The sequence below is a fragment of the Vombatus ursinus genome, unplaced genomic scaffold (genome assembly GCF_900497805.2).
Source record: "Vombatus ursinus unplaced genomic scaffold, bare-nosed wombat genome assembly UNPS02014773.1, whole genome shotgun sequence".
Lineage (NCBI taxonomy): Eukaryota > Metazoa > Chordata > Mammalia > Diprotodontia > Vombatidae > Vombatus > Vombatus ursinus.
The window spans coordinates 134,436-149,564 of NW_020954551.1; the positions used below are offsets into that span (position 1 = coordinate 134,436).

At 47.4% G+C, this 15,129-nt stretch overlaps 1 protein-coding gene across 4 annotated transcripts in view; it reads right to left on the reverse strand.

Annotated features, from left to right (window-relative positions):
- Positions 1-2,681: 2,681 nt before the first annotated feature.
- NT5C3A (5'-nucleotidase, cytosolic IIIA) overlaps positions 2,682-15,129 on the reverse strand; it is an 80,790-nt gene continuing 68,342 nt past the window's right edge. For 3 of the 4 annotated variants that reach the window (XM_027863837.1, XM_027863840.1, XM_027863839.1), the window contains 4 exons: positions 14,144-14,233; positions 7,140-7,302; positions 6,009-6,209; positions 2,682-4,606 (listed from right to left, as the gene is read on the reverse strand). In XM_027863837.1, coding sequence (XP_027719638.1) covers positions 4,505-4,606; positions 6,009-6,209; positions 7,140-7,302; positions 14,144-14,233 — 556 coding nt within the window. In that variant the 3' untranslated portion in view covers positions 2,682-4,504. The remainder of the gene's footprint in view (positions 4,607-6,008; positions 6,210-7,139; positions 7,303-14,143; positions 14,234-15,129) is intronic. The other variant, XM_027863838.1, reaches the window with a different exon arrangement.

Genomic DNA, 15,129 nt, shown 5'->3' on the forward strand with positions numbered 1-15,129 from the left:
TTGTATCCCAAGTGCTTAGCACGGTGCCTGGCACATAGTAGGTGCTGGGTAAATATTTATTGAACTAATAAATGTTATTGAAGATAGGATGGGATTTGGGTCATGACCCCCAAGGGAGTGGGGGGCAGAGGTGGAGGGGGGAGATCCTCTCGGGGACTCCTAGGCAGCCCCCTCTAGTTGTCTTTGCTGCCTGACTCCAGGGAAACTTCATCTTCACGAAGGAACACTGTGGTGGCTTCAGGAAAAGGGGAGGGAAGGAGAAGAGGGGGCTGGGTGTGCCTGGGGGTGGCCTGGATCAGCAGGGTCTAGGGGTGTAAACGGAGCCTCTCGTTGGTGGGAGAGAAGGGAAGCAACCTGCACCCTATGAGGCTGTGCGTCCTCCAGCTCTGCTTTTGAGTCTGCACTTGGCACCTGGGAGGGTACGTACACCCCCTCACTTGTTAGCTCCCTGCTTTCTTCCGTTAGAATGCAAGCCCCTTGAGGGCAGGGGCTGCCTTTCCTTTTGCTGCCCTTGGCCCGGTGCCTGGCCCATAGGAGGTGCTTGATACAGGTTTGCTGTGTGCCCCTGGATAAGTTGCTCAGCTAGTCTGGCCCGTGTTTTGTCATTGACAGCGAGGGGATGAAACGCCATGACCTGGAAGGCCCCCTCTGTCTGCAGCTCTAAAAGCTTCAGACTTATTATGGAGGTGGATTGGGACAGTTACTAATCCCGCAGAGTAGTGGATGCCTTGGCTCTGAGCTCCTTCCTTCTCCGTGGCCTGGCCCGCTTCACCTGGGAATGGTGAGAGCGGCTCATGGGGCTCGAGGCCAAGGCTCGGGCCTGTCCGGCCCTTGGAAGAAAAGCCTTCTCTCTTGAGTAAAATGAAAATGGGAAACCTGGAACCCTGCCGAAGGACCCGCTCCAGGACAGCAGCATGGAAGACCTGGGTTCAAATCTTACTTCTGCTACTTATCAGGTGATCTTGGGCTAGGCCTCAACCTTCTCCTCTATAAAATGGGGAATTGGTCCACTTGGTTTCTTTCAGCTCTGACTCCTCAACCCACTGTCCTCATTTTAGGGCAAAATCACCCAAATTCAGAAGAAAAGGTGGGAGGGGAGGAGAAGCGAATGCCAGTCAATGAATGAGACACAGCGAAACACATGCCATCTTTATTCTTTTCAATTAGGCTTCCACTTTGAACAAATACACAAACATGATCTGCAGTTAGAACGCCAGTGTGCAACAGCACAGGGTGGTATGGGTTAAACAGCCTTCATTTGGAGGCAGGAGGGACTGGGTTCAAATTCTGCCCCCAGCATCTGTGCCCCTGGGAAAGTCCCTTCACCTTTTCTGAGAATCGGTAAAAATGGGAATAAAAAACCACCAAATACCTTCTTAGTGGGGCAGCGAGGCGGCACAGTGGACAGAGCACAGGCCCCGGAGTCAGGAAGACCTGAGTTCAGATCTGACCTCAGACACTAGCTGTGTGACCCTGAGCAAGTTACTTAACTCCGTTGACCTCAGTTTCCTCATCTGTAAAATAACCTAGAGAAGGAGATGGCAAACTGCTCCAGTAACTCTGCCAAGAAAAGCCCAAACAGGGTCTTAAAGAGTCTGACGTGGCTGAACAAACCATCACGTCCTTCCTGGTGCCTCCTGGAACTATGAGGGTCCAATGAGATAAGATGCTTAAAGTGCTTTGCAAATTCCAGTGCACGAGGGGCTGTCTCTGAGTAAACTTGGGGCAGGGTTGAAGACTGATGGTTGGAAGGGACCTTGGGACTCAAACCTGTTTTACAGATGCAGCAGAAGTAGTAAATGTCGGAGGTGGGATTCGAATCCAGGCCTTCTGGACACTAACACTGTGCTCTCCTCAGCCCTATCCACCCCTGTACGAGGCGCTCGCTCGTGTAGACCAGGCTTCCCCTCTTGTGCTGTTTACACTGACCCCTTCCCCCACCCTCCACCTAAGGTCCATTTTCTTTGGCCCTCAGGGTTTACCTGTGAGGTAGGGCCTATAATTATTATCACCAAGCCCATTTTACAGATGAAGCGGCTGAGATGCAGAGTGATCTGGGTGTTCAGGGCGGACCTGGGAATGAAAGCTCTGAAGCCCCAGCTCCTCACAGAGAGCTCACCTTGAGAAAAAGGCTGCAGGGGAGTGACGTGCTAGAAATGCTCTCCCACCAGGGAGGACTGGGGAGCCCCTGGTCTGTGGGGCTCTGACCTTGACCCTGGGGCCACTGGGCAGGGAGGGGGAGGGAGCAGATTCCAGAAATGGACAGTCAAGAGTGGTAGCTTCTGAGGGCAGGGTGAGCACACAGTAGGTACTTAATCAGTGCTGACCTAAGGTTTGCATGAGATCTTGGAGGACCTTAGGAGGCAGTGTGGTACAGTGGGAAGAATGGTGGCTCTGGAGTCCAGGATGTGAGTTCAAAGGCCACCTCTGATGCTTACTACCTGAGGGACCCTGAGCAAGTAAGCCCTTCCCTGGGAAACATCTGTCTCATCTCAAAAACAAGGAGGTAGATTAGAGGGGGGCCACTAGGTGGCGCCACAGTGCACAGAGTGCTGGGGCTGCAGTTAGGAAGACTCAACTTCCTGAGTTCAAATCCAGCCTCAGACACTGACTGTGTGACCCTGGGCAAGTCACTTAACCCTGTTTGCCTCAGCTGCCTCATCTGTAAAATGAGCTAGAGAAGGAAATGGCAAATCACTCCAGTATCCTTGCCAAGAAAAGCCCAGAGGGGGTCACGAAGAGTGGGACACGACTGAAACGTCTGAATGATAATATCAGCTCGAGAGCGGGGATCCTAGTGGGGACCTGGGACAAGGACGTCCCTTCGCCTCCCAGGGCCTCAGTTTCCTCCTCTGTCAGATAAAGGCAGATGATCCTATGAAGACCAAAGGAATTCCCCCCATCCTCTGCCGGTCCTAGGGAGCCACTGACTTTTCTGAGCAGAGCAGTGCCATGAGCAAAAGGATTCTGGCAGCTGGATGAAGGAGAAAGGCGAGAGAGGGGAGTGTGGAGCCTTGAAGGCCACTCCAACCTGACCCTGTCTAGGACTCCCTTCAGTCACTGCCTCAACAAGCTTCTGCTTGACACCCTCCACTCCCCTCCAAAATGGCGGCTTGCCCCTCTGGGGCTGCCGGGAGGGGAGCGCTCTGTCCCTCTCCAGGGCTAGCCACACTTATCCACGCAGGGAAGACAGAGCCTAGGGTTACCACGTTCAACATGCACACTTCATATACGTTTGTCATCGTGAGATCCCGTCCGATGCGCTAACACTCAAGATAGGCATATTTTAAATTGATTTTCTGCCCTGTTCGGAGGTGTTCTGACAGTACCTCCTCTACCTCTTTCCATGGCCAATGGACGGTATGTCAGGCACGTTACAGCTAAACATGATCATGGGCGTTGATTTGGGAACCTAACCACCACTTAGAGCGTTGTTTCTCTGGGAAAAGCTACTGTTGAATTTCAAAGGACTTAGAAACTTCTGGACTCCTCCTGACCCTCCCCATGATGGTTATTTTTCAGGAACGGGTGACCGCACCTTGCTTAGAGAATCTTGGTCCGAATTCTGAAATGGTTCAGTCTAACAAGCTGGCCGCCACTCCAGCAGAGAGGGAAGCGCGCTCCCTTTGGGTGTGGGGGCCCCGATGGCACAGCCTGGCTCCACGTGGCACTCCCTGAGGCCCTGAGATGCCACCTCAGTAAAATGGGAGGGTCTCTAAGGGTCCTTTCCAGCCCCAGAGCCACTGACTCCAGAGACACTGGTCGTTTTCTTTTCCATCAAGAGTTGAATTTGAACCCCTTTCCCGCCACCTCAAACTGCTGGTTGTTGGGTGTGCGCATCTAAACCCAGACACAGACACAGGCCCAGCCCCAGGGTTTTCCCCTGAGGTACCACGGGCCAGCCTTTCTGTTGTGGGCAATCACATCTCACCAGAATGACTGACCAAAGGCAGAGAGTCAGGCTACCCCGAGGGTCAGCTACACGACCTCAGAGTCAATTGTGCCGCAGGCTGCAGTTTGGATGCCTCGCCAAGGCTGTCTCGATCGGTGGGGGAATATGCCAGATGTACAAAAAAGGCAACGCTTAAAAGCCTGCACATCATCTGATGGAACAGCATGGACGACTCAGGCCCTGGGAATCACAGCACACAGTAAAACATTCCTTAACACATCCAGGATAAAAGGAAATGCAATCCACTTCTGGAGAGGGAGGGGAAGGGGGCATCTGTTTCCACAATCTGGCTTTCAAGGGGCTTGGGTCTTTTTGTGAATTCTTGCAATGTGTGGTTGAGAGTGTGGTAAAAGGTGAAAATACTTTTATTTCAAAGCATCCACTTGATGGAGTCACTATGTTATTTGGAATATGATCAGAGGGTAGTCAAGCGATGGGAAGACGAGCCTCCCGGGGCCGGAGGCCAGTGAGTAGCGAGGCCGCCCAGGGAGGCCAGAGCTGTACCTCTGCCTGGTGGTCCTCAGGGAGGAAGGCTTCCTGCCGGTTGCTTGCTCATAGGATCTTCTGGAGGATGGAACTGACCAACGCCAGGGATTCCTCTCTTACCAGAACGATATCATAAGAGTCGATGTATTTTTCCAAGAGTTCATCCACCTAGAGACCAAGCAAAGAGATACCAGACAGTGAGTGGCTGGGCAGGCTGGGCTGGGCCTCCTAGCCCTCTGCTTGGGCGGTGACTGGCCCCAAAGCTGTCCAGTCACTGAACATCAGCATCGTGGCAACGGGGGAAAATTGGAGTTTAGAGACACTGAGCAACCTTCCCCAAGGAGAACACAGCTCTGCCCTCCTCTCATTTCCACAGGAACCACCTCGGCCTTCATTGGATGAGAGGCCTCGACTCTGCCGCCATCTTTAAAAAATAGCTAGGAAAGGCTGGGGATCCAATGTAAACTCCTCTGCTGTCAGTCAACAAGCATTTATGAAGCACTTACTATGTGCTAAGCCCTGGAGACACAAGTCAGTCAGTCTGTTAGCCCTACTATGTGCCAGGCACAGTGCTAGGCGCCTTACAAAGAAAGGCAAAAACAGCCGCTGCCCTCAGGGAGGTCACAGTCTAATGGAGAGAGACAATGCACAAACATCCATGCCCAGACAAGACAGAGATGGGGCCACGTGGCAGCCCAGTCTCACAGGGGAAGGCAGTGCCCAAGGGCCCTAGAAGGGCCTCCTGCTCAATGTGGGCAGCCAGGGTGGCTGGAGCTGGGCCCTGAAGGGCTTCTGATGTCATGAAGAGGATTTTCTATTCCGTCCTCCAGGTCAGAGGGAATCAGGCTTACACTAGCTTAAGGAAAATAACTTTCCCTAGCTGAGCAGAGGATGGCCTGCTAGGAGGAGTGGAGGACCCAACCTGGGGGCGGGAGGGGCTGTGGGAGTGGAGAAGGGGGAAGATACGAGCCCGAGCCCCTGCCCCTGCCGACCTTTCCAGCCTTCTCCTTGCCCCACATGTTCCAGCCAAGCTGGTGCCTTTTCACTCTCCTACACACAGGATGCTTCATCTGCCACCACCACACCTTCACCCTGGCTGACCCCGATGCCCGGAATGCCCTCCCTCCTCACCTGGGCCTCTCGGAAATGCCAGCTTCCTTCCAGGCTCAGGTCAAGAGCCACATTCTTCACAAAGCCTTTCCTGGGGCCCCCCAGCTGCTGGTGCACTGCCCCACCCCCCAGACTTGGTACTGATCTTGTATCTCTATTCTGTGATCACTAATAGGCGTTGTGTTGTCTTCCCGACAGGATGTAAGATCCTTTAGGGTGGGGCTTTGCATCCCAGGACCTGGCACCTAGTAGGTGCTTACAAAATGCGTGCTGCTTGACTGAAGCCTTAACGTCTTGGATGTGTGGACCTTGGGCAGTGATGGCGGCAGGTCAGATCTAGGCTTGCCCAGAGACCCAGGATGGCCCCTTCCGTGGCATGAGCGCCAGAGCCCTCCCTGTACCCCGCGTGTCACACCCGGGCTTTAGTTCTCAGAGGAGCGGCGTGGCTCCGGGGACTCACGCGATCGTTGAGATAACCAATTTTCAGAATGTGGTCCACGTTGGCCACGCCATCCGCCATCCTCAGGTCTCCCAGGGAATCTCCTAGCAGGATGATGTTGCTGTTGTCTTTCAGCTGCTTAAAGTACTGTGTGTTTCTCAGGGCGCCATCGTGCTTGTTGAACACATGAATCAGCTCGCCCCTAAATCCTTTAATCACTCCCTAAAGAAAGGCAGACGTTATCTGTCAGAGGGACGCCTTCTCCCTGGGCTCCCCTTCTGCTGCTCTGGAGGACAGCCCAGCTTTTGAGGGATGCAGTATTTTGTGGGTGGATGTGGGGAGAGGTCAGGCAGGCCCATTCTGCTCGGAAGGGCTCTGTGATACGAGAGACTGGACTAGCTAACCGAGGAGAGAGTCAGCCCCAGGAACCCTGGCCTCTACCAAGGCACGGTGGGAACAGCCACCCCGCAGGAACTGCTGGCCTCCTTCATCCGTATCACTGTCATTCTCGAAGCACTTAGAGAGATCACCCCAAATTCACAGGAGGTGGAGTTGTGGGGGAATCAGAGGTACAGAATCCCACTGACCGGCCACCCCCTTGGAACGCCAAATCAGCCTGGGATTGGCGGTGTGTCTTGCCCAAGAAGAACGCAAGCTCCTTGAGGGCAGGACTGTGGATTTAGCCTGCATGCCCCCAGCCTAGGCACATGGTAAGTGCTTAATACATCTCTCTCTACCTTGGTTTGTCCACCTGTACTGAAGAACCCAGGTCTCAGAGCAGGGAAACTCCCCCTTCCCTTCCTCCCCAAACTGCAGCAAGTTCCTTGAGTCCAAGAAAGTAAGCTCCTCTGAAAGAAGCTCTCCTATCTCACCCCTGACATATTTTATCTATAGTTTAGAGACAAAAGGCGAGTCTCTCTCTCTTTTTTTTAATTATGTAAAAAGCTTTGGTACAGTTTTCCAGAGCTGACATTGCACCAAGAGATGACTAATCTTTATTTGGCAAAACCGCCAGCGTGGCCCAGGTGATTTCTGCCCTTTAGGTGGCGAGCAGGCAGATGCATTTCCTTTATTAAAAATCGTATCTGGCCCTAGCTCTCCCAGACTCCATTTCCCTAATATCACACAGCTCGAGAAATGGAGTCTACTTACGTTCTCATCAAAATCCATGAAGTTGGACACAACTTTGACATTGTTATGATAGACCCCGGCCTGGCGGATCACCTCTTCTAGGACATCTCCAATACCAGCAGAAAATATGAACACGGGGATGTTATATTCTTTGAGTTTGTCAAAGAAATGTTCATATCCTTCCCTGCAAAGTTTGGAGACGGAATTGATTTTATGTAATTAAATCTTTTTTTTTTTTTTTTTAATGCAGGCTGAATGATGCTTGAGATTTTACCAAGCAGTTTTCACACACATTCACACACACACACACACACACACACACACACACACACACTCTCTCTCTCACTCTCTCTCTCTCTCTCTCTCCTCTCCTCTCTCTGTCTGTCAGACCCCCCTCAGCAGTCCTAAGGGGCAGCCACTTCCCATTACACAGACGCTCACAGAGGGTGAGTGGGTCCCTCTTGGTCTCTCAGCCAGACTTGAACCCGGGCTTTCAAGTCCAATGCTGCCGTACAGCTCACTGCCTCTGCAGAGTGAAAGGGAAGGCACAAGCCATAATTCTCAGGAGGTTGAGAGCCTATTTTTTTGGGAACCTTTTGTGATTTACAATCCATATTCATCTACAAAATACTGCATCCAGAAAGGGCTTTGGTCGTTCTGCAGAAGGGCAGGAGCCTGCCACGGCCACAAGCCATTAGCTGTGCTAACGGTGCACGTGACAAAAAAATGACTCATTGACAGTTGCCCTTGGCAACACCTTTTGGAACAGCCACTGACTATGGGGGAGGGGAAGCCGACATCTCCGAGCTCCCAACAGCTCATGCTAAATGCTCACCATCCCAGCCACAGCTGGGCCTCACCTGGAGCTTAGCTCTGCCCCCCTTCCTTCTCCTTCCCACCTTCCTTTTTCCTGACTCTTTCTCTCTCTCCTCTCCTTCCCAACCCTCCCCCTCTCCCTTGCACCCTTCTCTCCCCTTTCTCCTTTCTCTCTTTCCCCCTTGTCCTCTTTTTCTCCCTCCTTTCTCTACTCCCCTCCCTCCTTCTTTCTCTCTCTTTTCCTCCCTCCTTCCTTCTTTTTTCTCTTTCCTTTCTCTCTTTTCCCCTCCCTCCCCCCTCACCTCTCTCCCATTCTCTATGTCTATCCTTTCTCTTTCTCTCTCTCCCCCTCCCCTCTCTTCTCCTCCCTCCTTCCTTTTCTCTTTCCTTTCTCCCTCTCCCCCTCCCTTTCTCTCTCTCTCCTTTCTCTCACCTCTCCCTGTCTTTCTCTCTTTCCATCCTTTCTCTTTCTCTCCCTCCCACCCCAACAAGCCTGCTGCCTTGTCTGCCCCTGAAGCTGTGCCCTGTTTAATGATCTGGTACAAAATCTATGATTCTATAAATCTTTTAACATATGCTAGTTTTCCCAAGAACACTAAAAAATATTAGGAATGCAGAAGAGAGAACAATTTTCGATTGACAAAGGGTAGTTAAACAAGCCTTTCCCTTCTACTGTTAGACACATTTCACCCTCATCTGGTTTTCACACTTCAGAGATCTCTGATTTCAGTGGACTCCCTCCACCAGTGCTGATCACCATGCCTGTGCCCCTCAGTAGGCAGTTTTAGGGGTCAGGGATCAAACAACTCCTCTGCTTCTGGAATCCACCCTCCCCTCTCCACAACAGACTGAGTCCTCCTGCACTCAGCCAGGCTGGTCCTTGGCCATCAGATGAGTCCCTGGGCCTGGCCCAGCTGCTCTGTGTAATCCTCCTGGGGTCACCTCCATGCCACAGGGAGGCCTGAGGACCCCGAGTCCGGGCCCTGACAGATGTGAGAAAGCTTTCGTAAAAGAATAATGCCATAAAGATTTTAATTTGGTAAGAAAGCTGCAAATGGGTGCCTGAACAAAATGAGGGGATACCAACTCAAGAATTTCTTTTCCAAAATTGAGACCCAATATCCAATATTCAAGGTAGCCAGTTGGCCTGGAGTCAGGAGGACTCATTTTCATGATTTCAAATCTGGCCTCAAACACTTACTAGCTGTGTGACCCTGGGCAAGTCACTTCATCCTGTTTGCCTCAGTTTTCTGTAAGATGAGCAGGAGAAGGAAATGGCAAAACACATCTTTGCCAAAAAAACCCTAAGTGGGGTCACAAAAAGTCAAATAAGACTGAAAGAACCAGAGCTGGAAAGGACCTTGACATCATTCTGGTCTGCTGAAAAGCCTCCCCCTCAAAGCTGATTTGCAGTGTGAAGAACCCCAAGGAGAGGTGGGGGGAACCCCCCACCAGCCGAGGCCGCCCACACTGCTCTCAGTGGTGGCCATGTTTCCTCAGGTTCCACCTGCTCCTACTTCTGCTTCCAGGGACAATCAGAGAAAGACTCATCACTCTTTTCTGCTAATTAAAGCAATCTGCTATTCAAAATGTAGCATGTGAGGAAAAGTTAAATGAGTTACAGGAAGAAAGAGACTATAAAATTGTACTAGTGGAGAAGCCCGACTTTCCCCTCCCAGAACTAGCTAAATCTAACTATAAAGTATGTAAGAAAGAAGTTGAGAAGAACTGGAGAAAACTAAATAGGAACAGAAGGGAGTATACCTTTTTCTAAGCTGTAGACTGCACTTTTACAAAAACTGACTGTATTAGGGCATAAAAACCTCACAATCAAATGCAGAAATGTTAAATGCACCCTTCTGGGATCTTCATGCAATAAAAAATTACATTCAAAAAAGGGCTTTGGAAGCACAGATTAAAAATTAATTGGAAACTAATCTAATTCTAAAGAATGAGTATAAAAAAATCAACAGTTTCATTAAAGATAATGAAAACAATGAGACGATGTACCAAAATTTGTGGAATGCAACCAAAGCAGTTCTTAGGGAAAATTTGTATCTCTAAAAGCTTATATAAATTAAAAAGAGAAAGAGAAGGTCAATAAACTAGGCATGCAACTAAAAAAAAAAACTAGAAAAAGAACAAATTAAAAATCCCTAAACACCAAAATAGAAATATTAAAACTCAAAAAAGAAATGAATAAAATTGATAGTAAAAAGAAACACATTGAATTAATAAAACTAGGATCAAGTTTTATAAAAAATAATCAATGAAATATATAAACCAGGAGTTGATTTGATTAAAAAAAAAAGACAAAAACCAAATTACCAATACAAAAAAAAAGAAAAGGATGAATGCATCACTAAGGAAGATGAAATCAAAGCAATTATTAGGAGGTATTTTGCCCAATTACATGCAAGTAAAACTGATAATCTAAATGAAATGGATAAACATTTACAAAATTATAAATTGCCCAGATTAACAGAAGAGGAAATACAATACTTAAATAACTCTTAGAAAAAGAAATCAAGCCATAAATGAGCTCCCTAAGAAAAAATCCCCAGGACCAGATTTATTTACAAGTAAATTCTACCAAACATTTAGAGAACAACGAATTCCAAAACTTTATAAGCTATCTGAAAAACAAAACAAAACAAAACAAAAAAACAACAGGTAAAAACTGGGGGGACAGTGGATTAGAGGCAACAGCCCAGCTGAACTCTCAACATTCCCCTCCAAACAACTTTAAACAACTTTAAAATAACACCTCAAATCTAATTTTGGAGCAGCATAGCCAACATTTTTCTAGCCTAAGACAAATTAGAAAGTTGGCAGGGGAACTCTGACACAGAGTGGGGACTGGCCTAGAGTGCAGCAGCAGCAGCTTCAGGAACTCTCGGCCCACAGATGGTAGGGGAGTCAGACAACAGGTTGCAAAGCAATTACAGGGGACCCTTTGCTGGCACTGGGTGCAGCTAATACTCTATTGCCCGTATGCAGTTCAGGGTGGAAAGGAGGCCTTGTGTTCAGTCACAGGGGAGCAGGGGCCCTTCCTAGGTAAAGACCAGAGCACAGGCCAAGAGAGCTGTGACCACACCTTTCCCAGTATCACACCACGCTGAAAGCACCCAAATTTGCAGACTCCTAGAACTGGTTCTGAAAATGGTAGCATAGAATCAGCCTGAAGCTTGGCACAGTGCCTCCTCATCCCAGGTGAGCAGAGCCCAACTTTAATATAGAGTGCCGAGTCAAGAAACAGGCTGGAAAAATGAACAAACAACAACAACAAAAAAAGAACCTGACCATAAAAAGCTACTATGGTGGCAGGGGAGACCAAGACACAAGAAGACAATGATGTGAAAACAGCTACAATCAAAGCCTAAAAAAAAATGCAGTTAGACATAAGGCTAAAAAGAATTCTTAGAAGAGCAAAAGAAAGAGATAAGAGTAGTGGAGGAAAAACTGGGAAAAGAAATGAGAGTGATGCAAGAAAATTACGAAGAAAAGAATAAACAGTTAGGTAAAAGAAGCATAAAAAGTACTGAAGAAAATAACACCTTAAAAACCAAAACTGGCTAAATGGTGAAAGAAGCACAAAATTTCACTGCAGAAAAGAACCTCTTAAAATTAGAATTGGCAAAGTGGAAACTAATGACTCACCAAGACATCAGGAAACAATAAAACAAAATCAAAAGAATAAAAAAAAATAGAAGAAAATGTAAAATATCGTATCGGAAAAAACAACTGACCTGGAAGATAGAGTGGGGGAGGGATCATTTAAGAGTTATTGGACTACCAGAAAGCCATGATAAAAAAAAGAGCCTACATATCACATTTCAAGAAATTATAAGGAAAACTGCCCCAATATCTTAGATCCTGAGGGTAAAATGGAAATGGAAAGAATCCACTGATCACTTCCTGAAAGAGATCCCAAAATGAAAACTTCCAGGAATATCATAGGCAAATTCCAGGACCCCTAGGTCAAGGGGAAAATATTGCAAGCAGCCAGAAAGCAACAATTCAAATATTGTGGAGTCACAGTCAGGATCACACAATATTTAGCAGCTTCTTCATGAAAAGATATCCCAGAAAGCAAGGGAGCTAGAATAACCTACCCAGCAAAACTGAGTATAATACTTTAGGGGGAAAAACGGAGATTTAATGAAGTAGAGGACTTTCAAGCATTCCTGATGAAAAGACCAGAGCTGAATAGAAAATATGACTTTCAAACACAAAACTCAAGCACAAAAAGGTAAACATGAAAGAGAAATTTTATGTCTCTTATGAGACTCAGTAATGTTAAACTGTTTACATTCCTATATGGGAAGATGATACATGTAACTCCTAAGAACACCATCATTATTAGGGCAGTTAAAAGGAGTTTACATAGGCAAAGGACATATGTGTGAGTAGACTACGCTGGAATGATCTCCAAAAAAAAGTGAAGGGGTGAGAAAGAGGGATGCACTGGGAGAAACAGAGCGGAGGAAATGATGTCATATAAAACAGGCATGCAAAGAAGAGCTTTTAGAGTGGGGGCAAAGATGGGTGGGGTGGTGGGCAATGCCTGGACCTCACTCTCATCGGAACTGGTTCAGAGAGGGAAGACTACACACACACACACACACACACACACACACACACTCAGCTGTGCACTGCAATGTAACTTACTCAGTGTAACTTAACTGTATGTACAGAAAACACTCAGAGCAAGGAACTGGAAATCCAGGGGTGCTCATCAGTCATGGCGTGTGATTGTGACGGATGGGGTTGGATGTGATGTAAAAAATGACGAGGGGGGTGGTTTCAGAAAAATGTGGCGAGACCTATGTGAGCTGAATCAAAGTAGAGTGAGAAGACCCAGGAGAGCACTGTGCACAGCAACAGCCGTGTTGCAATGGGGATCAACTGTCAAAGTCTTGGCTACTTGGATCAACACAATAGTCTAATTACAATTCCAAACAATTTAGGATGAAAAATGCAATCCACCTCCAGAGGGAGAACTGAGGAACTCTGAGTTCAAATTGGAGTAAATTTTTTAACTTTTTTTTTGCCCTTTTTTTTTGCAATATGGCTAATATGGAAATATGTTTTACATGATCCAACATGGATAATTAATATCATATTGTTTACCTTCTCAGTGAGTGGGGAAGGAGATGGGAGAGAAGGAATTTGGAACTCAAAATTTAAAAAGAAAAGAATGCTAAGGATATTTTTTTTTTTTACAGAAAAAGAAAACATAGGTAAAGAAAGTGCCCTACCAAATTCCTTCTATGACACAAATATGGTTGTGATACCTAGAACCAGGGAGAGCAAAAACAGAGAAAGAAAACTACCAACCCATTTCCCTAATGAATGTCGATACAAAAATTTTAAATAAAACACTAGCAAGATTATGGCAATATATCACAAAGATCATACATTATGACCAGGTGGGATTTATGCCAGGAATGCAGGGCAGGTTTAATATGAGGAAAACTATGATCATAATTGTCCACGTCAATAACAAAAACAACAAAAATCATGATTATATTAATAGATGCAGAAGAATCTTTTAATGAAATACAATACCCAGTCCGAGTGAAAAAAACAAGAAAGCATAGGAATAAGTGGAGCTTTTCTTAAAATAAGTAGTATTTATCTACAACCAAGTGCAAGCATTGTTTGTAATGGAGATAACTTGAAGGCTTCCCAGTAAGATCCGGGGTGAAGCAAGGCCGTCCATTATCACCTCTATTATTCAATATTGGACTAGAAATGTCAGTTATAGCAGTAAGAGAAGAAAAAGAAATTGAAGGAATTAGAATAGGAATGAGGAAACAAAACTATCCCTTTTTGTAGATGATACGATGGTAGACTTAGAGAATCCTGGAGAATCAACTAAAAAACTAGCTGAAATAATTAACAATAAGAGAAGAAGAAGGAATTGAAGGGATGAAGATAGGCAGTCATTGCCTCCAAAACTAGGCCTCTTTGCAGATGACATGACGGCGTACTTAGAGAATCCTGGAGAATCAATCTTACCTGCAGACCATGTAAAATACTTGGGAGTCTCTACTGCACTGACGGCTGAAGTGACCTGCCAGGCTCCCAGGGCCAGGACGTGCAGCGGGCAGACCTGAACGTGGGTCCTGCCTCAGAGGCTGGCTCGTTCCTCCCTCCGCTGTCCTGCCTTCCCCATAACCGCCCTCCCAGATGGCTGAACTTACTTGAGCATCACGTCGGATTCTTCCACGATTTCCTGAAGCTTGCTCTTCTGCAGCGCCTGCTCCACCAGCAACGTATGCGACTTTGTGTACCTGGGTTCAAGGTAAAAGGGGAAAACGTCAAGTTTGCTCTTCCAGCTCTAAGTCCCCTCTTGTTCTCTAAGAATCTCCGAGTGGACCCTGCAGTCTCTCTCCTACCCCCGAGAACAAGAAAACCCTGGCTTTGATTCTGATAATCTTTGGGAGGCTTTCCCTGACCTGCCCACGTGGAGGACGTCACTGCTCTTGCGTCAGGAGAACCAGCCTCCTCCCTCCCGGTGGCTTCCACTTGGTTAGATGGACGTCTCCCAGACCTGCCATCCAGGAGGTCAGGACTTGGCACCTCTGGCTGAGACACTTAGGCTAACAACCTATCTTTGAACTTTCTGAAGTTAAGCATTAAATTTAACACCAGGGGTTCTGCTACTTTTCTATTTTTCTTTTCTTTTTTTTTTTTTTTTTGCTTTTGGCTGAGGCAATTGAGGTTAAATGACTTGCCCTGGGTCACGCAGCTAGTAAGTGTCCAGTGTCTGAAGCCGGATTTGAACTCAGGTCCTCCTGACTCCAAGGCTGGAGCTCTGTCCACTGTGCCACCTAGCTGCCCCTACTTTTCTATTTTCTAAAAGATAAAGAAAAGCTGGAGGAAAGTCTCAGAGAATCATTCCAGTTTTGGAGGTGGAAGGACCTTAAAAATTATGTGGTCTGGTCTCCTGCTCTTACAGAAAGGGAAGCTGAAAACTAAGGCCATTGGACTTTATGGGAGAGGAGAAACGCACAGTCCATCAGAATTCACGGCCCTGTATTCTTTCTTCTTAGGCACCTGTGGGTTCAGTGGAGAGAGCACTGGTCTGGAGTCAGGGAGACTCAAGTTCAAATCTAGCCTCTGACATTCACTAGCTATGTGACCTTAATTGTTGTCTGCCTCAGTTTCCTTATTGGTAAAATGACCA